Raw genomic sequence first — 22023 nt, 5'->3', positions numbered from 1 at the left:
CTTTTCCACAGGTCCTACACTTTTCTAATCCCCAAACCACTGAATTTTAAATGTTAGCCATAGGGGATCTAGTAGTTCTCCTCCAGATTTGTGGACTCCAACCTTTTTTTGATCATCTCATCAGAAAGGTTTTGAGGGTGCCTCCCAACACATATAGGGGGTATTTAGCCTAGTGAATATTTTAACAGGCCCAGAGTCAGGAAGAACTGAGTTCAAATTTTACATTTGATGCTTATTGTGACTTTTGGCAAATCATCTTTCCTAATTTCCTCATAATGGGAATAATAATACTTGTCATTGTTGTGAGGATGAGAAACTTTAAAACACTATAGAAATGCTATAATATTGAATGCATATAAATGTTTACACAATACTAATAGTCACCTTTGCAACACATAAAACTGAAAATTTTAAGGGAATGAATTATTTGGTCTACAGTCAATAGGGAGGTTTATTGTAGTGACATGCTCAGACCTGTAATTTAGAATTCTTTGGCAGTTTTGGAGAGGGGGTGAAATTGGACGCAGTGTCCAGGTGATAAGGACCTGAACAAAAGTGGCAGCCCCGTAGAAAGAGAACGGGACTTATTAGATGATGAAATAGAATGACAAAATCTGGCAACTGAGTGCCTGGTGGAAGGAGAGAGAATGAGCTCGAGGATGTCAACTAATGTAACTGAATGTTGGTGCCTTTGAAAGCAATAGGGGAGTTTGGAAAAAAGGTGAGTTTGGGGAAGAAAAACAGCATTTTCAATACTATAACCCATTTGTCTGCTCATCTTATTCCAGTCTCACTCAAAATTAAAGGTTTTGTTTTGTTTTTGCTGAGGCAATTGGGGTTAAGTGACTTGCCCAGGTAACAAGTTAGGAAGTGTTAGGTGTCTGTGGTCAAATTTGAACTTGGGTCCTTCTGATTTCAGGGTTGGAATCCTGCCTCCTAGCTGCCTCAAGGATTCTTTCTTCACAGGAAGACGAATTCAAATGTGACATTTGATATTATAGCCAGTGTGACCTTGGCAAATCACTTTATCTGCCTTAGTTTCATCTTCATCATTAAAATGGGTTTAATAAAAACACCTACTTCGTAGGGGTTGTTTTAAGGATCAAATGAGACCTATAAAGTACTTAGCATAATACCTAGGTGCCTAATAAAATCTTGTTCTCTTTCCCCCTCCCAGTCCCAGAAAGCTAGATTGTTTTTCCAAAGGTACCTGGCTCAGCTACTGCATTATGGCTGCCTATAGTAGTTTGGTTATAACTTCCTGGAGAATCTGGACTTAAAGGAGGCAGCAATATAAGGGAATGCTGGGGGAAAATATAGGAAGGCAAAGTTGTATTGGAGAAATACCTAATGACTGGCTAGTTAAGACTAATCATACATGTCTTTACCAGCCAAAATGCTTCCCCCCACCCTGGTGGTCTTGCAGACCACAGCTCTAAACCAATCCCCAACACATTATAGATGGGGAGGCAAGACCAGAAAGGGAAAGCATTTGCTCAAGACTGGAACAAATTGATGGGTGTTCTCCCAGAGGGAAGGTGAGAAGATAGGTTCCCAAAGCCTGTAGAACCCAGTCCTTCCTGGAAAATGAATAGTGGATAGAGATCCATAATTAGGACTATTATCCCATCATCAACTCCCCACCTTCCCCAACACACATATAAACACACAAAGTTGAAAACATCAAGCATCACTAAGGATTTTTAATGTTTCCTCTCTGTCTTCCATAGGCCTCATTAAAAAAAGAATATGCATTTTAGTGTGTGCTACATCATCACCAGTAAACATTTCATGTGCTGCCCACACAGGGTGGAGTCCATCCCCATTCCCTCTCCCTGTCCCAACAGGCTTGTCCTCTTAAGTTTCAGAACTGTCACTGGCCATGGACATCATCCAAATCTGTGCTTTTAAAGAACTAAGTTAGTGTTTCATATAGTTGCCATCACCTGCGTCACTAATCGTTTTAGTCTTGTTCTATCCCTTCCCTTTCACCTTCTCCTCTCTAATTTCCAGTTCCAGACCTAGGCTCTAGCTTGATTTGATCCTTTGGGCTTCTCACCATGCCCAAAGTCACTATGTCAAGAAGACAGATGGGGCAAACGGGGTATCTTTCAGAGAAGAAAAAGGGTGAACAGGATGGTTGGAAGCCAAACCTTTTTCAGGACTGCTGAGAAAATGGGGGTGTTTATGCCGGAGATGAGATTTCAGGTAGGAAATCTGTTAGCTGCCTTAAAGTATTTTCAGAAGGAACCAATTCTTGGGGCATTAAAGGCAGAATTAGGGACAGTGGGTATGTGATAGAAAGGCCAAGTTAAGATCAACATAAGAAAAAAATTTCCTAAGAGAGCTAAACTAACCTGAAATGAGTCACTTTGGGAGGTAATGGGTTCTCATTTACTAGAGGTCTTTAAATCAGTGCTGTAGGATTACTTGTCAGGGATGTTACACTGTAGAGGGGATTCCTGTTAAGGGATGATTAGACTAAATGACCTCTGAGGTCAGTCTGTGCTGAAACCCTAATACCAGAGCAAGGCTGACAGACTAACACAGTAGGACTTATTATACAATAAGTCCAGCTTTCTAATGGGGGCTCAACCTTCCCAACTGTGGAAAGATTCTACAACCAGTCCAAGAAATGGACAGTCCAGAGTTGGGGCCAGGGATTTAAATGAAACTCCTAATAATTCAGGTCAGTGAAGAGAACCTGGCCATTCTGGGAGGAGCCCTACTCACCATAAAGGCCTTTCCTCCCCCAAAGGAATTAGATTAAAATTAAAAGGAAAAACTACACCCAAATTATGTGAAATAAAAAAAAAGTAGGCTGATCCAATAGCTGGTTCCTGTGTTCTGGGGAGAACCCCACACCCAGGTTTTGTTACTATCATTGCTCCCATTTGGGTAGACTAAAATTCAGAATCACAACCTAGAGGCCCCTTTCAGGGTATTCCCATCATCATCATCTTCTCCTTGCTCCCTACAGGCTGCTGTGGGAAGAGGGGATTTTCCACGTATACTACTCCAACCCAGCCACCTGGTGCTGTTTAACTCCAAGGGGCCCCAGATTTCCTGCCTGGGTTTTGTGAGGCAGAAATGGAGCATTTCTGAGGGGGAAGGGAGCTGGATGATAGCTCCAAAACTATGACCTCCCTTTCTCCCACAGCTAAGCTTTTTACCCTCCAATACAAAGGGAGCCCCAGCCCTGTTTGGGGGAGCCCCAAACTCCTCCCAGTTTGTTCTTAGAAAAGGGGCAGCTCCCAAAGGAGAGGGAGCAAAAGGGGAAACATTTCCCAATCAGGCTCCAAGAACTTTATAGTTTTCCTCCCAACAGTTTCCTCTTTTCGAATCTCCTCCTAAAACAGAAATATGAGCAAAGAAATAGATGGGGGTGAGGAGGGGACTTTTCAGAGCATCCTCCCACCTGCACCATATATAATGCCGACCCCTTCCTCTCACACTCAGACCTCTTTCTATTAATGGCTAGTAGCCAAAGAACAAAGTCACAACTCAAGATAAAAGTTTAGGGGGAATGAAAAACATGGGGTGGGAAGAGGATTGGCGGGGGGATGGAAGAGGTTTAGAAAGACATAAAAAGGGGGAGAAGAGGAAGCTACACAGAGTGGGATACAACACTACAAACTAGACAGACAGAGATCAAATGGAGGTCTGGCTTCTGCTGCCCTGATATTGCTCAATGTGCAGAGGCAATCGGCTTGCTGTCTAGCATTCATTTGGGAAGAGGTGAGGGGGAAAGAGACTAGAAAGAAAGGAGGAACTTTGATTCCTGCTTCATCCTCAAGAGTTCATTGGCCACCTGATCCTCGCATATGTTGGGGAAGAACAAGTTGTCCATGGATGTCAGGTAAATAATGCATCCCCACCCCCTCCAACCCACAGTTGCTTGACTCACAGGTTCCACCAAATCCCACATCTAGGAGAAAGGAGTCACAAAGAGGACCAAATATTCTATTCACAGGCAAAGATGAATTACAGAGGTGTCTCCTGCAACTAAGACTTTCTGCCAAGGCCCCTTCCATGGGCTATTCTATCTGGACTCTGGGAGTCCCATAGAAAGGTGGAAAGTCACAGGGAGTGGGGACAAAAATAAGTCAGTTGTGCAGAGCCACTCAACACTCCCCCCATCCCCTTCACACACGGATCTCGTCCTCTTCCTCGTCCATAAAGGAGAACTCTTTGTTAGGCTGTCGGGCAAGAGGGACCCGAGCCCTTTCCAGCCCATGGAGAGCAGGGCTTCGTTCCTCTAGGATTCCAGAGGCACAGCTGGAGATGGAACTACTGTCTCTTGTGGTATGACTGCCCACACTTCGGGCAGAGGCTGGGCTGGGAGCTGCTGCTGCCCAGCCCTCATCCTCCAAAGTGCAGGGAGGCAGCAACGGTGAGTCTGGACCAGGCTTCCCTTCCTGCTGTATCAGAGGAACAGTAGCAGAAAGAGGGGGCTGGCTGCTGTGGCTTGGACCCTCATCACCATGGCAACCATCCTCTTCCTCTGGGTCCCACTCATCCTTGTCCATGATGCTGAGGACATCCCCCAGCATGGAGGGCCCCAGGTCAATGTGGAAGGACATAATAGATTCTGCATGCTTCAACCCATAGCCAGCCTTGGGTACATGGGGCAGGTCTGTAATATCCCCAAAGGCCCGCTCATCAAGGATGGGGTCAGGAGAGTGGGTGCCCCCGGATCCATTCATACGGGGCGTCTTCTCCCCAGCTCCTCCTGCCTCCTCCACTTCTTCCTCCTCTGCTCCTCCAGCGGCCGCCTTCTTCACAGGACTGGATGAAAGGCTCTTAGGCAGCTTGCCAGACCCCTTCTCTGCCGCCTCTTTCTCGTTGAGCTGTGGCAGGGACACGGCATTCTTCACAAAAAGAGCAGAATCCCGCAGAGAGCCCAGCATGTCCCGTCGGTCTCCCCGTGTCACTGACTGGGATCTCTTGCTTCCCCGAAACTTTCGAGACAGGAGGCTGGGTTTTGATGAGGAAGTAGCACTTGCCTGTTCCTCGAGGGCCTCGGGGTCTGGCTCCCCAGCTTTGCTGTTAAGGAAGGAGGTGTCTCCGAAGGCATCCCCAGCACGCCCCACATGCATGGTGTGGCGGAAGTCGCCCAGGGGAGCGCTGATCATCTCTGCTGTGAGATCCACTCGTGATCGGCGCTTTGAGTGGGCCGAGCTGGACACTAGCTGTTTGAGAATCGGCATCTTCCTGGGTCAGGAAGGCAGGCCCTCCCTAGATCAAATGCAGGATGAAGGAGCAGTTCTCGGAGTCTGGATTGCGATGTGGATGAGATGATGAAAAGAGTATACTAGCAGTATCTGGAAAACAAGACAAAAAGGATTAATGTAGTTTGGGAAAGCGGAGTATAGATACAAATAAATCTGCTACTGAATTAATTGGTTTTGTTTTGTTTTTTCTCTCTCGTTGACTCAGCACCCTTTCCTCAACTTGTTTGCAAAAAGTCTAACAGATACAGAGAACCCAAAAGATGTACTTCTCCATCTACTTCATTCAGTTCTCCTTTTGATTATCCTGAGCCAATGGCTGCTAGACAATTCTGTTTAGATGTACTTCTCAATCTACTTCATTCAGTTCTCCTTTTGATTATCCTGAGCCAATGGCTGCTAGACAATCCTGGTTTAGAGAATAGATCATATATAAGAACTTTGAAAACCCAACTGATCAGCTTTTCTGAGAGGTAAATCTATATTTTTCCTATTTTTACATAATCATGTAATATTAGAGTAGGAAGGATGTTAGAAATCACACAATCCCTTCCACTTCCTTTCTCCCCTTTTTAAAAATAAGAAAAGCAAACTGAGACTTAAGGATAAGATGATAAATTATCCAAGGTAATATCATAGCTAACAAAGTAACTAAAACTAAACACAGATAACAAACTAAAACTCTAGCCCATCTTTCTGATTCCCAAGTTCAATGGGCCTTTCAATACCCCATACAGTTACCCCCTAACACCAAAAATAAATGTAGACCCTACTCTGGTTTAAGAGCAATCCCCTCACCACCTCCCATTGAGATGGGGAAGGGAAAAAAAACAGATCATAAAATCCAAGGTCTAAGAAGGAGATTGACTTAACTGTCCTTGGTGGTAACCAGACTTCCTGGAAAGTTCTTTATAACACCCTAACCCAATCCTTACTAAAGTCACTGAATGGTTCAGTTATAGCTCAGAACCAAAAAGATTAAGAGCAGTAGGTTTTCTCAATAGCTTGTTATACTTACACTGCTTCTCAGAGAAGATAACCACCACCCGGAAGAAGAGCTCAAGTTGGTATTCAAAAATTATATAACACTGAAGTGAAGGTGAAATGATTGTTCAACATTTCTGCAAAACGTTTTACATTTTGATGTTTTAGGTGTCAACCTTCCAGAAGAGAATAATAAGAATTATGGGCAACTGTTCCTTGTTTTAAGCCTTTGAAAATGGATAATTATGACTCTTTTGCATTTTGAGCATTTCAATGGAGGAAATAATTGTCCTAATCTGATCTAAACTGCATGTCTGATCTAAACTTTCTCTATTGGGGACATTCCTAGACTTGAGCCCAAACTAAACTTTCTTTAAGCAATTTCCCTCTGGGCTTTGGGGACTCTGGAGGCAATGGAGAATGTTGAGACAATGAGGAATTCTATTGAAAAACTAAATTCCGAAGACTAATGACCAACATCTGCAAAATTGTCGAGGGACTAGATAACGCTTCTGTTTATAAATAGCTACAGTTAATTACTCACAATCACTTATTTCCCAAAGGAAATTTAGGTGGACTTTCTGGTGGTTAGGTACAGATGTGATAAGACACTTACCTTAGACGTCTTCTTGAAGCAGAAGAGACCACCCACCATTTATAAAGATTACCTGAACCTGATACTGGCTCTTTAAAATGATAGTTCTAGTGAAGGAAACATTGAGTACTAATACTTAACTCTTTCCTCCAAGTGAAAGGAATCCCAGTTCAGACAGGAGAATACTGAACCCAGAGGGAACCTAGAACTAGAGAGCACTATGGAGACTCCTCAGGTACCCCAAACCAACAGAACATGGGAATATCGATAGCCAACCTGATCCTTTAACAACTTCAGGTTTAGGATGGCAAGCCTATAGCTATGCTGCTGATGACTGACCCATACCCTCAATCAGTTCAGAGAGGTAGGGCAGAGAAGCCAGCGGGTCACAAAAGACTCATGTGACCCCTGACTTAAATTATGATGAAGTCATACATGTGAGCCAGGTAATAACACGAGAGATTGCCCATGTAAAGGTACCCTAGGTGTAATTCTATGTGTTTGCTGATACACATGTAAATTACAACATATTCAGATTATTCTAATTTTATGTCTTTTGTTTTTATGTAAATTTATTTGTGTGCTCATTATGCAGTGTGTTATATAGCAACATCTGTCAGCTATGGACTATTTTGCTCATTTATTTATTTGGTTATTTGAAATCAACAAGCATTTACTAAGTACTTATTAGGTGCCATATACTGTGTGCTAAGTCCTGGGGCCATAAATGCTGCTATTCTCAAAGAAGGTGTCATAACTTGCAAGTGAATTGGATTTAAGTGAGGGAGAGCTATGCAAAGTCAACAGATTCACTCTCTCCCTCAGAGCCATGTGGATTCAGTCAAAAGATACAGATCAGGATGACTAGAGATGGCCCCCAAGGATACAAACAGAAGGAAAAATGACAGCCCTGTCCTCGGGCAGCTCATAATCTAATGGGGGAAAATAACACACAAAAGAGCTGACTGAGGTGGGGGGCCAAGGTGCCCACCCAAGGGACATGCTCTCAAAAGCTAGAAAATCAGAATCAGAGCTAGCTAGGAGGAGAATGAAGGTTGACCTGCACAAAATGAAAGCCATGGAAGAAACTCACCAAAGGAAAAAGGGGCCAGCATTGTGGAGGAAAGTGAAAAATGTGGGAATCAAATATCTATAAAAAACAATTTACAAACCTTAAAGTGCTATGTAAATGTTAGCTATTATTATTATTCATTAAGTTATACTCATGTTTAACAGTTATACTCATGTTGTAATGTTATAACTTGTTCACTTTGTTTTGATGATTTGCTTACGTACTATGGATTTGCATTATATCCTGCATGTAATTTAGAAGCACCCCGTCTAGTGATATTATGTGTTAGTATTGTATTTTGTGTTGCTGTGTATTTTTAATGTTCATTTGCTTTAAACAGTATTGTGGACGATTACCTGGGATGCTGGGATAATCTCTTGTGATTACACATTCATATTCATTCTCATTCATATTCGCATATTCTCTCTCTCTCTCTCTCTCTCTCTCTCTCTCTCTCTCTCTCTCTCTCTCTCTCTCTCTCTCTCTCTCTCTCTCTCTCCTTCAAGGGATAATTTTTATTTTCATGCTTATGCTATAAAATTACAGATTTCAAGTATACCCTGACTGATTTTTTAAAATAAAGGATTGCAAAATTCTGGCACTGGAGAGAGATATACAAATACCTGTGCTATAAGCCTTGATAAGGAAACCAGTTCTGTCCTAAGAACTCACCGGTTTGGTAAGGTCTCTCTGAATTTAGGTTTGAAAGCTTCTGGGAGGAAGAAGCCAGAAAAGAAGAATGAGATCATCCAAGAGAAGTGCTGCTGGCAGGATCCCGATGTCTCTGGTTTCTAAAGGCTACTTGCTTTCTACCTCTTCCAGAACTCTGAGGTGCTATGATACGTTGGTAGCAACAAGAACCAGTAGAACCCTTGGCCCTGTTTCCAGGGGGACCAACATCAGCAAGGGGACAGTGTCTAAGATCCTTTGCTTGTCCTCTTGTCAGCCCTTCCTCCCAACTGGCATTACTGAGAGTACCCATGCTGGGACTGAACGGCAGCCCAATCACCAAGCTAGTAGCCCCCTCCCCCTTTGTGGGTTTGTCCAAAACACACAGCAGGAGGACTTGGTAAATCACGGTTGACAAAGGGTATTAAAGCATCAGCTTAGTACCAGAATGGGCGAGAAGTGAAATGAAAGCCAGGTCCCATGCTCCATCAAGTCAACAACTTTCCAATCTGCAGTTCTCAGCAACTCTTGTCTTTACAGGACCGAATTCTCCAAGTTTGAATGCAGAGGTATCAATAGGGTATTGGGAAACCACTATTGTTCATATAACTTTAGTGTTTGCAACAGCCCCAAGAAACACTAGGGGTAAATATTCCCATTCGACAAATCAGAAAAACTTAAGTTAGAAGAAGGGGAATGACTTCGAATGAGACTATGCTGGGACATGGAGCTCAGTTCAACATTCTTGCCACTATACTAATTACCTGCTCGGGTTTCTTTCCTGTTTCCACCTCCAAGGTCCCCTACTTTCCTTCCTCCTGTTCACAAAAGCTAGTCACAATTCTGCTCTTATAGTGTACAAACCAGGAATTCTTAAGCATTTCATGGACCTTTTTTTTTTTTTTTTTAAGTGCATAAAATAAAAGACACAAAACTACAAAAGAAACCAGTTATAAGAAAATATAGTTATCAAAATATTTTAAAAATAAGTTCATGGCTGTTCGGTTCTGCAAATATGTATTGTATTTAGGATATACTGCAACATATTTAGCATATATAGGACTGCTTGCCATCTTGGGGGGGGTGGAGGGAGAGAGGGAAAAAAACGAAACATAAGCGAGTGCAAGGGATAATGTTGTAAAAAATTACCCTGGCATGGATTCTGTCAATACAAAGTTATTATTAAATAAAATAAAATTAAAATAAAAAAAAATAATTTCATGGATGCCAGATTAAGAGCCCCTTTTTCTAGTCAAGCCAAAAACATTCACAACTACAATGATGCAAACAGAAATAACCACCATTCAAAGAAATCAAAAGTAAATGTAACAAAATAATAAGGAACTAGCATGATTCCAAAGAAAGAAATTGAGAAGACCCTGCCATTCTACTCCTTTGCTGAGGCAGGAGTCCCAAAAGAGCTGTCTCATGAAAGCATTTTCAGATTTTTTAATGTGATGATTATGCTAGTTTTTTTCTTATTTTTTTAATCTTTAAAATATATTACTTATATGTAATGGCTCTTGTGAAGAGAAAGGAAGGGATATTGGTGGAAACTACAATGTTACAAAAGAAAAAGATAACAATAAAAACTTATTTAAAAAAAACACATTAATTTTTTAACAATCCTGCTCTAAATAATCTCTCTCATTCCAGTATATAACTAAAGCCAACAATCAGTCTGGCAGCTTCCTCCCTCTGTACCTCCTCCCCTTATAGACTAAGGACTCAGATCTGAAACTGAGTAGGCAGCAGGGCTTACTGGAATAAAAAGAAAAAGTGAAAGATGGGGCAAATAAAAAGAGATGATACTGGCAATCATTCAGATGGGCCTGGTGTGCTTACAATTCAAGGTCCTACCTGGATGATCTAGGCAGGACAAAGTGTCCACAACTTGGCCCACATATTACTCTGGTGCTTCTTTTGTCATCTATTTATCCAGAAGTATGGATTTGGTTTCCAAAGCATACTTAAAACCTGTATGGTTTAAGACTACTGTTCTAAGATTTAAAAAAGAGATGAAAAGGAAAGGAAGTTATCAAGTGGGAGAAGAGGTCTATGACTAATTATCCCAGGGTCATTGTTCTCCTGAAAAGAGTCCCTTTATTCATATGTGTAAATGGTTAAAGTGCTAGATTTGGGAGTTAAGAGGAATAGGTTCAAATCCTCTGAGTCACTCTCTCAACCTCAGTTTCTTTATCTGGAAAATGAGGTTGAGATAGATGGGTTCTGAGGTACCTTCCAGCTCTAAATTTATGATTGGATGAGCCCCAGAAAAGTTGGCCTTCCTTCACTCCCAATCAATTCAAAATACATTACTCTCTGGCATTTGACTTCTACCTCCTCGCCTTCAAGAGCCTGAAATTTGCTGGGGAATCCAAAGCTTGGAATTAATGCCTGGATGAACTAAAAGTTTCCAGCTGCAGGGCTGGTTCCCTTCTCCACATTTATCCAAAGACCATGGATGCACCCTCAATATCATTACTAAGAAATCTATTAAAACTGCTCCTGAAAGTTACTTCGGGTTATTTGTGGCTCCCAGCCCAAACTTGCAGAAAGGCAGATAAAGAAGCTTCTGTAGAGAGGAGGAAGTTAGATCTGACCTAAAAGAAACCAAATGACAGCCAGGTATTTGGATAGAAAAATGCAGTCCAGAGCTGTTATGATTTCTCAGTTCATCCTCTTCCTATCATTAAAGGATTGGGGACAAGTAAAGAAGGAACTATTCATTTGAGCCTGTTTGCAAAGAAAATCTCAGAATTGACATTTCTGGAGGGACCTTCTAGAGATCCTCTAATTTAATCCCAACCTCCACTCCTTTCATATTAACAGATGGGAAATATTAGGCTGGGTTTTCTTGGCAAAGACACTATAATGATTTGCCTTTTCCTTCTCCAATTCATTTTACAGATGAGGAAACTGAGGCAAAAGGGTGCCTTGCCCAAGTTCACACAGCTAAGTGTCTGAAGATTTGAACTAAGGAAAATGATTGTTCCTGCCTCAATACTTAGATAAGCCTAGGTAATAATATTTTGTTGTTCAGTCATTTCATCTGTATTAAAACAAAAACAGCAGCAACAGCAAATATTTCTATAGAACTTTTTAAGGTTTGCAAGATGCCTTACATATACTAACTCATTTGAATCACTTCCTCTACCTGGGCTTCAGTTTTCCTATTCATAAAACAAAGAACTCTAGACTAGCAAGAGTTCGTAACCACCCAAGAGTTCCATGGATAGATTTCAGAAAGTTGATGAACTTGGATACCAAAAAAAAATTACCTTTTCATTTTCATTAATCTCTAACTTAAATTTAGCATTTCTTTCAATTATGAATGTGGCCAACAAACATTCTGAGAAAGGGTTTTAATAAGTTTCACCAGGACACATAAAAAAAGTTTGAGAACTCTGGGCCTGGAGACCTCTAAAGTTTCTCCAGGACTGACAATCTAGCATTTATACTCTATGGTTCCAAGCTGTCAGTTAACACAATGTTTGAGTATACTCCATATGCAAATCCCCATCCCTGGGTCCTTTGAGGGGGTCTAGAGGTAGGAGGGCACTCTCAGTCCTTGAAGGGCAGCCAAAACATGTTTGTGATGCTCACAAAAGCATATTACCTCAATAATGTAAAGGCAAACTAAATACAAAAGGAGGGGGAGTGGTTGAAGCTAAGTAGTCTTAATGGAGACTAATTCAGACAAATTCTTATAGTTAACCAAGGATCACAGTGCAATTGTGATTTCTAACCTCTTAGAACAATGCCATATGCCAAGGCTTTCCCCCTACAGAGTTCTTTTTAGATGTGACTAAAGGAGAATGTATTAAACACCAAGTCTGTGCCATGCTCTGGGCCAGGAGAAACCAGCTCTGGGCCAGGAGAAACCAGCCCCAGAGAAGCTAGAAAGTCCAAAGAAGCAGCTGCCCTGCTTACATAAGAGAGTGACTTCCTGCCTTGGTCATCACATCTGTCCCCCTAACTCCCATGGACAGCTCTTTCTTATTTCCATCCTTATTCTTCTACTATACCCTCACTAGGGATGATTCATCTTGATCTTCCAGATCAGCTCAAAAGTCCCCAGTGAAGGGAAACCCATCGATTTCCCAAGACCATCTTTCCAAGGCAACTTAATTCACATTTGATTTAGTTCTGGGAGGGAAACTTCCTTAAACTGATCCTCATTCAACTTTTCTGCCACTTCTGCATATTTTTCCTAGCTCTGCTTTTTGGAACCAAGCATAACAAATCTCCAGCTACTGTTGCAAATATTTAAAAATAACTAGCAAGCTTTTTTTTTTTCTCCAGAGTAAACACCCTACTTTTTTCAAACCGTTCTCAAAGGGCATGATGTCCATTCCCTGGTCTTCTGAAATCAAATATCTGAAGAAGTTAAACTTCTGAAGATGCAAATATCTAAGTAGTCTTAATGGGATAGGGATGGGAGGCAGAGAGTAAGAGGAATGTGGAGAAGGTAGGGAGATAAAGCATGCATTTTCCTGCCTGAGAACTTAGGGCTGTGGTCTCCTGGAAAAAAGGGGATGCTTTACTCGAAGCTATTCACTATTCCAATTTATCTTTAAGGGGAAGAGAACAAAAGCTTGGTGATTTCTAGATTTAGGAAAAGAACCTCTCAAACAAATAATGAGAATGAGTTATTTGGTTAAGTCTACCCTTGAAAGTGCTAAGTAAAGCAAGAATCTCCATCCTAGAGTAGGTGATTTTAATCATTTCTTTTCCTTCCCAAGAGAAGTCTGGGCTCTCCTGGGGCAGAGATTTTGGTTCAATAGTAAGTCCAAGGTTCTTAAAGGGAGAAAGGGTGGGATAGAGTAAATTTACTTCAGGAGCCAGCACTGCCAAAGGAATGGGGGAAACAGATTCACCTACCATGTCATTTTAAGTCAACTCACTCTTGGGAAGCCACCTCTAACAGTTGACACGTAGCCTTTGCTTTGCTCAAAGAGAGATAGTGGGTTGGACAGGCTGAAGAAGAGTGCCAGGGGAAGTGAAGTCCCTATCACAAGCTTGCTATGGAAAGTTTGGTCACTGCCTCCTGCCAGATTCTGTGGGCAGGGCAGAATTCAGAGGGGACAGCCCTGAGAAGGAAACTCCAAGAAAGCATCCTTGCTGTGACTCAGCTTCGGGGAAGTAGCTAAAATAGACTCAGGGAGGATCACTCTCTATTGGTCTGGCTTTGGATACCCACTACTCAAGGTACCGAATCTTTCTTCCATGACAAGGTTAAGGAAAAGGATGGTAGACATCTCAGAAGACCAAATTTCCCTGGGTACTAAGTCAAATCCTTCCTAATATCTTTTAAGATAAATACAGCAAGTGCTCCTGCAGAGACCTAGTCCTTGACAAAAGTCCATATCCATTATAATCCCTTCAGATATAGTCTTTTTTTTTTTTGGTGGGGGGGCGAGAATCCTAGGCATAAATTTTTTCTTCCCCTGTCCTATTACATGATCCATTTCCTCATCTATAAAAAAGGGAATGAATATATTTATACTAACCTACATCACATGTGAGAAAAAAGATTTCGAAAACTTCCGAGCTCTAGTTGCAAAGAGGCAAATTTTGGCTTGACATTGAGGGAATTTTTTTTTTAATTAAACAGAGCAATCCAAAAGTAGGTGTCTTGGGGATAGTGCTGGTGAATTTCTCTTTCATTGCAAGTATTTAAACAAAGGTTGGATGACGACTTGTTGGATATGGGTCAAACTACATTGCCTCTGAGGTTCTTTCCAACTTAAATTTTCTGGTATTATTAATAATATTATTTTGTCCAACTCCCTGAAGTCCAGAAAAAGCAAACAATCTGTCCAGATCACATAGTTTAGTAAAGCTCTGGATTTTTGTTGTTTTTTTCCAGTTGTTTCAGTCACATCTGTTTCTATGACCCAAATTAGTTTTCTTAGCAAACATCCTGGAGTGCTTTACCATTTCCTTCTCCAGTTCATTTTACAGATGAGGAAACTGAGGCAAACAGGGTTAAGTGACTTAGCCAGGGCCACGATGCTAGCAAATATTGGAGGCCAAATTTGAACTCAGTTGAGATCTGGTCTTTTATCACTGTGCCCAAGAGCTGTGAGAAGAATCTTCCAAATCTTATGCCCATTCAAGAACATAACGATTTTCCTGCCTGTGAAACCTAGGATTGTGGTCACCTGGAGAAAAAGGAATGCTTTACTCAGTCATTCATGATTCCAGTCTATCTCCAATGGGAAGGAAGTAGAAACAAAAGCTTGGTGAGTTCCTGGTCAAATAAAAGAATCTCTAAAGTCAAATAATGATACTGAGTTATTGGTTAAGTCTATCCCTGAGGGTTCCAAGCATGGCAAGAATGTACATTTTCTAGTGTGCTAGTGAGGGGAAAGGAAGGCTTTGAGGGATTATAGGGCTGGTCCCACTACTCAAACTCACAGGTTTAAGGAAGGGTATTCCGACCAATCATAGCATTTAGCACCAGTACAGGCAGTTTGGTGCTAGAAAGGACACTCTACCCCATCCCACAGATAAAATGATTCCAGCAAATAGGAATTTTCTGGAATATTCATCAATAATGGCCAAGTATTGAAATTAATTGGTCTTTGCATGGAAACTAAAGGCATTAGGAAAAAGCTTTTAACTTGAGAAACAATTCAACAGAACCCCAGAAACTCATCAATTTGACCAGTATTGGGCACCCATAGGTGCTCAATAACAACTTGTCAGTATCACTCTCATTGCCAGAACTTCAGGGAATTCCTTCTTTAGTTTTTCTCTCCTCTTCATCTTAAATGCACGAGAAATACATGCATTCTCATTTTATTGATAGGATTTAGAGCAGAAGGGACCTTGGAGATGATCTAGTCTATGGCCTCATATTTCAAATAAGAAAACTCAGGCCCAGAGAGATAAGTGTCTTCCCCAGGTCACAGAATTTATAAATTTAAGATAGATTTTCAAATCAATGGCTTCTTACTACAAATCCAGTGCCTTTTCCATGTTTAAAGAACCTCTTAAGTATATTGGACTAGTTCCCATTTAGGGGAAGGCATGAGGGAAGGGCAGGAAAATTGGAACACAAGGTTTTATAAGGGCTAATACTGAAGAATTATCCACGCATATATTTTGAAAAATAAAAAGCTTTAATGAAGAAAAAGAATAAATAAAATGTACAAATCCCTCATTCCCTATGGAATTTTTTTTTTTATTTTTTAAATCTTTATTGTTCTTTAATTTAAAAAATTAGGTTTTCTTTTTTGAAGATTAGTATTATTTTATTTGTCCAAATATACATAAAGATAGTTTTCAACATTAATTTTTTAAATAAAACTTTGTGTTCTAAATTGTGTCCTCCCTCCCTCATCTTCCCCTTCTCCAAGACAGCAAGCAATCTAATACACGTTATATATGTATAATCAAAAAAAATTGTTCTTTAAAATAAAATGTCATTGGAGCAGTTAGGAGGCACAATATTGCAGGGGTCCTCAAACTACAGGCCACGGGCCAGATGCAGCAGCTGAGGACGTTTATCCCCTTCACCCAGGGCTATGAAGTTTCTTTATTTAAAGACCCACAAAATAAAGTTTTTGTTTTTACTATAGTCCAGCCCTCCAACAGTCTGAGGGACAGTGAACTGGCCCCCTATTTAAAAAGTTTGAGGACTCCTGGATAGAGTACCAGCCCTGGAATCAGGAGGGCCTGAGTTCAAATCCTGCCTCAGACACTTACTAGCTATGTAACCTCAGACAAGACACTTAGTCCCCAAAATAAAATAAAATAAAATGTCACTATAGGGCATAGGAATGGGAGGATAATCTGAAAAATTTTCAACTTACCCTTCGAAAATTACAGCCAGAATGATAACAAATTATAGCATAATAGTAAGAGCCCAAAGGATCCGAGTTCTAATCCTGACTGTGCTCCTAGCTAGCAATGTAACCCGGGACAAGTCACTCAAAATCTCTCTCATCCTCAGTTTTTTCATTTGGGAAATAAGGAGGTTGAATAATATTGAACTAAAAGTTTATGAAATGACAACATTAATTCTAAGGAAAACAACTCTAAAACATCTCAGAACTCTGACCACAGCAGAGACCAATAATAACTTCAAAAGACTGAGGATGAAACATACCTTCTACTCTCAGCAGAGAGAAAAGAGAGGTACAAGACTAAACATGCTTTCTTAGACATTGTGACCAATGTGTTGTCAGGTTGTGTGTGTATTCATGTGCATACATGTGTGTACTCTTGACTATACATTTATTATAAGGGAGCACTTATACATGTTTAAGGTGGGATGATAGAAAAATGTGTTGTGGATAGACATGGAAAAAAATTAGGACATTTTATTCATTGAAATCAATTAACTGGAAATGATTACTAAATAAACTTTTCTGGTTGTAGCGATATAACATTTAATTTTAAAAAATAAGATGAAGGTGGTTGAATTAGCTTTGTAAGAGCTAACTAAGATTTTATGATCTACAACTTTCCCATCCAGAAAAGAAAAGCCAGGATCAACAGCTGCATCCTGATTCCACCTACCAGACCAAACAAGAGAAACTAAATACTCCAAGCACCCCAAAGGAGATCTGTTTGTTTCCTGTGTCTTAAAACGAATTTGAGAGTTGGAAGGGACCTGAGAAGCCAGAAAATCCAACCTCCCACCTCTTGCAGGAATCATTTCTCTAACCTGCTGGAGCTTAGTCATCCAGTATCTTCTCCTCCTATAAAATCTGGGACAGCGTCAAGTTGTTAATCCTAATGATCAAGAAAGGAGTTTAAACAGTAATGATTGTGTAGGAGAGACTGAATCACTTAGTCTTTACTTTAGGATGTATGATCTAGGATTTCATTGCTTAGAAGGACTAGCTGAGGACACTCTGCTCCTTTGGAGTTCCTGGGTGAGAGAGGATGCTTGTTTTTTTTCAAGCAGAGATAGAAACAGCAACAACTGGGACAATTTACTTCCTCTCTGGGTCTCAGTTGTCTCACCTGTTAAATGTGGGGGTTGGACAAAATAATCTCTAATTGCTGCGCCACATTTATTAAATGGTATGTTCCTGATCCCTTTTGCAGTGTGGTGAAAACCTATGAACTTCTCAGAAGAATGTTTTTAAATACATAAATAAGATACATAGGATTAAAAAGAAAACCAATCCTACTGACATTTTTTTTTAAATTCATGAAACCCAGGTTAAGAACTTTGGCTTTAAGATTTACAAAGGACTTTCATCACAACTTTGTGAGGTCGATGCTTTACAAAATATTACTACTGACCAATTTAAAGAAAACTGGGACTGATTGTGAGCAACTAGAGGGATAGAATTCCAGGCCTGAAATCAGGAAGACTCATCTTCCTGAATTCAAATCCAGCCTTCCTTGCTGTGTGACTCTGAGCAAGTCACTTCATTCTGTTTGCCTCAGTTTTCTTATCTGTAAAATGAGCTGGAAAAGCAAATAGACAATTCCAGGATTTTTACCGAAAAAAGCCCAAATGTGGTCATGAAAAGTTAGATATGACTGAAATGACTGACAACAGTTAAGTCACTTGCCCATGTATGGACTACCCAGATTCTTCTCATTGCCAGTCCAGGGATCTTTTCTACCATATTATCTATCATTCCCTTGACAACAGTTCCAGGACAGGACCATAAAATAGGATTGCTTTCTAGCTTTTAAGGAGGTCTCCTACCTGCCACTGTCTTTCTGCTTTTTCCCTTTTAGCAAAGTTTCCCAGACCAGATACTAAGCTGTGCTATTGAGGGCCAGTCACTTAATCTATGTCTGTCTCAGTTTCCTCAACTGTAAAATAGTGATCTTAACACCTACCTCCTAATGCTACCACCTAACTCTAATTTGGGGTTCAAATGAGATAACATTTGTAAAGTCTCAAACACAGTATGAACTTAATGCTTTTTTCCCCCTTCTCTTCTTTTCCTTTTTCTTATCCCTTGAAGGAATCACTTTTTGCTCTCACTGAGCAAACTGAGGTCAGGATGGACAAATTTTTAAACTGTTATAAGTTCTAATTAAGGAGATCTAAGGGGGAAAGGAAGGGAGAAAAAACCTGGACTGGATTAAACAGCTCCAAAGAGCTATTCCAGTTCTAGGATCTTCTCACGGGAAAGTGCTAGATCAGCCTTCCCAAAGTAGCAACCCATATTCCCTCCCTCCCAGCTGGCCTGGCTAGTCTTTACTTCAGTTGGCTGAAAGAGCCAAGTTCCCATAGAAACATTCGATGCCTCCAACTGAAAGCACTGTGGATGTCTCCTTCCAGGCAGAAAAAAAGGGAGCAAAGGTCCTGAGTTGCACAGCAAAGTGAGTAGCCCCTCACACATTCCAGATATATCCCTACTGACAAAACACAAGCAGTTAAAGGTTCGGCTCTGGACAGGACAACAGGAGAGAGCTGGAAGGGAGGGAGAGATAATGCTACAGGGAGAGTGGAAGGAAGGGAGAGATAATGCTACAGGGGAGAGTGGAAGGGAGGGAGAGATAATGCTACAGTTTCTCTATCACTTCTGCTTTCTTGTGCTTCTCTGGTTTTTCTTTTAATAAAGAAAAGCCAGTGGAGTTCAGCTGAGCTGGGGAAAACGCCCTATGACTCCAAAGTTTTGGGGTTTTCCTCCTTGTCCCTGGGGGGGGTAGCTTTAAACAGCTTCTCTAGTTAAAATCATCCTGAGACCAACCTAGACTGGAAAAATCCCTATCCTGGGTCTCCTGGAGCATGCAGGGGCCCAGGCAGGGGATTATCCTGTACATCCCCATGGCCCTCTGAAAGGCTGTTTCAGAATCCACTCCCACTATTAAGAATCTTCCCGCTGGATAATGACGAATGTTGGAGGAGATGTAGGAAAACTGGGACACTAATACATGGTTGGTGGAACGGGGAACAGATCCAGCCATTCTGGAGAGCAATTTGGAACTATGTTTAAAAAGTTATCAAAAAATCTTTCCTCCTCTCAAAAGTTAATGACAGCCTCCCTGTCCATCTCCTTCATTTCCTATCTTCCTTCATAGTTAGAGATTTCTTAGCCCCCAGAACTTCCTTTTGAAAGTTAAAGTTAAAATAAAACAAAATCCAGAATTTGAAATAAACTAACCTGTTGGGGGAGTAAATTAGAGCTTCCAAAGATTCCTGGTTTGGGAGGGCATTCAATGGTCCAGGGGAAGAGGAAGAAAGAGTAAGTAGTACAGAGAAGTGGTGTGGGATGACAGGAAACTGTTTAGGAATTGGGGTGATGAGTACCAGTGACTCAATGACATCTGGCAACGTCTTTTGTTTATATGTTTCTTCCTGCAGTTCTCTCCACCCACTTGTATCTCCCAGACAACACAATTGGACTTTTACTTACACAGAGAGAGGGAAAGGGGAAGGAGACAAGATTTAGAACTGGGCCCGGCTCACCCCAATTTCAGTATGGTCTGGGAGCTATCTTCCTACTTCAACCGCCCCTTCTCTCTCAACTATACAGAAACTCAAGGAAAATACAAAGTTGAAATCAGATCTACCAGCTTGATTTTGGGCCGAGCACACCATTTCTCTTAAGACCAGGGTTCGTATTTGACTTACTCAGTCACACAGATATTCAAAATATTCGATTCTGCAGACACCAGAATATCCCATTCCAGTTCTGGCTGATAATTCCTCAGGAGTTGCTCAACTTTGCAATAAGTATCATGGTAGTTGCCTCATTTTAAGAGAGTGGAAATGGTGGAATTTATCTGAATGTGCACCAAGGTCCCAATCTAGGATTATCCAATGTGGTATAGGGCGATACAGGCCAAAGATAGTCCAAGAAAAAGTACAAACTGAAATGTCACACTAGAAATAACACACCCAAAACTATTCTCACTGAAGTGAGTATTCCAAGAAGAGATATGACAATTCAGAGATAATACTCCAATCCAAAGACCATTTTTTCTAAAGGCCTGCCATGTGCAAAGAATTATATTAGGTGCTAGGAATACAAAGATAAAATGAGTCTCTCATTTTTATATTCTGAGGAGATGCAACATGTAAATTGACAAATATATGAATAATTTGAGGAGGAAAAATGTATTAAATAACTAGGCTTCCCCTGTGGATTGTGTTATTTAATCCTTGGCTTCAAGATATGTAAATATTCTAAGCGGTAGATGTCAGGAAGAAATGCATTCTAGGAGAAGGAAAGAGCCTGTGCAAATACAAAGGTAGAGGAGCAGCTAGGTGACTCAGAGCACCAGCACTGGAGTCAGGAGATCCTCAGTTCTAATCCAACCTCAAACACTTGCTATGTAAACCTGGGCAAGTCACTTAACCCCATTGCTTCCTCAAAAGAAAAACAAATGCAGAAGTAGCAAATGGAACACAAAGTTTAAGGGAATACACTTGAACATACCACATAGGCAAATGAGAATAAAATAGTCCTAGGTTTTGGCCTTGGATCAGTCTATTTACTATCTGAATTCAATATGGAAAGCAATAAAGGAAAGCAGTGTGAAATAAGCCTGCAAAGTCAGATTGGCATTATATTGCAAAGGGCTTTAAAATCTCACATGAAGAGTTTACATTTTGTCCTCCAGACAATAGGACAACACTAAGGGTTCAAGGAAGGGGTGGGGTGCGATGGTCAGACTCTCAGATAAAGGAAGCTCTTGTGGAGCCCATCTTTTGGAGATCCCAGATAACAATGGCACCCCATAGCCGAGAATCTTCCATTATTGTCTGGATCACTTATCACCCCTCTGTACAGCAGGTCAGGAAAAGGTAAGGGTAGGAGGAAAGACTTCCTTTCATATCAACAAAAGAATGGGCCGAGTCCTATCATTGGAGGTATTCAGGAAGATGCCAGCTGAGCCCTTGGTCAAAGATGTTGTAAAGGAAATTCCTTTAGGGAAAAAAAAATTGGACTACGTGCCAGCTGAAATAATTTCTGGCTCTAAGAGTCTATGAATGCAGAATAGGATGTGCTGGCCTTCCTAGGTTCTAGGAACCCTAGAAAATAGGGTTTCCTAGCTCTTTAGATTTCCAATACGGCAATTAAAAAGAATGGAGAAAGAATGAGAGAGAAGGAGTTTAGAAGGAAGAGAGGAAAGAGAAAGAAATGTTTCTTATTCTAAAATAAAGGCTGATAGTCCAAGAGTAGGCGGAGGAAAACTTGATGCCTGAGGAGAAGGAACCCATCCTTGTGGAAAAACACAGTAATAGGGCAACTAATGTGTAGAATGGAACAGCATTTAGTCTGCAGAAGAAGCTGTGTCCCTGGGGTGGGGGGAGAAAGTGAAGTACTAAGGGAGCTTTACATTCACAACGAAAGGAAAAGGACATGACCTGATCTCGAAGTAAGGAATCTCATAAAGATCATTGATGGATAAACCATTAAACTTTGTTTGTGTTCATGGTCACATGGCTGCAAACCTTAGAAGGAACCCAGCTGTTGACCCTCTCCCAGACCAAGACAAGCTGGTCAAGAGTGGGAAATGAGATGGCTGGAGGCTAC

General features: G+C 41.0%; 1 protein-coding gene across 7 annotated transcripts in view; it reads right to left on the bottom strand.

The window, feature by feature from the left end:
- Positions 1-1674: 1674 nt before the first annotated feature.
- Positions 1675-22023, bottom strand: part of CDC42EP4 (CDC42 effector protein 4) — a 29585-nt gene continuing 9236 nt past the window's right edge. For 3 of the 7 annotated variants that reach the window (XM_051995181.1, XM_051995186.1, XM_051995187.1), the window contains exon 2: positions 1675-5324. In XM_051995181.1, coding sequence (XP_051851141.1) covers positions 4146-5210 — 1065 coding nt within the window. In that variant the 5' untranslated portion in view covers positions 5211-5324 and the 3' untranslated portion in view covers positions 1675-4145. Of the gene's footprint in view, positions 5325-6249; positions 6392-6831; positions 8323-8554; positions 10788-19644; positions 19850-22023 lie in introns of those variants that run through there. The other 4 variants (XM_051995184.1, XM_051995188.1, XM_051995183.1 and 1 more) reach the window with 4 other exon arrangements.

This window comes from Antechinus flavipes, chromosome 4 (genome assembly GCF_016432865.1).
Source record: "Antechinus flavipes isolate AdamAnt ecotype Samford, QLD, Australia chromosome 4, AdamAnt_v2, whole genome shotgun sequence".
NCBI lineage: Eukaryota > Metazoa > Chordata > Mammalia > Dasyuromorphia > Dasyuridae > Antechinus > Antechinus flavipes.
The sequence above is the reverse complement of the archived record's forward strand: the minus strand, read 5'-3'. Positions and strand labels throughout refer to the sequence as shown.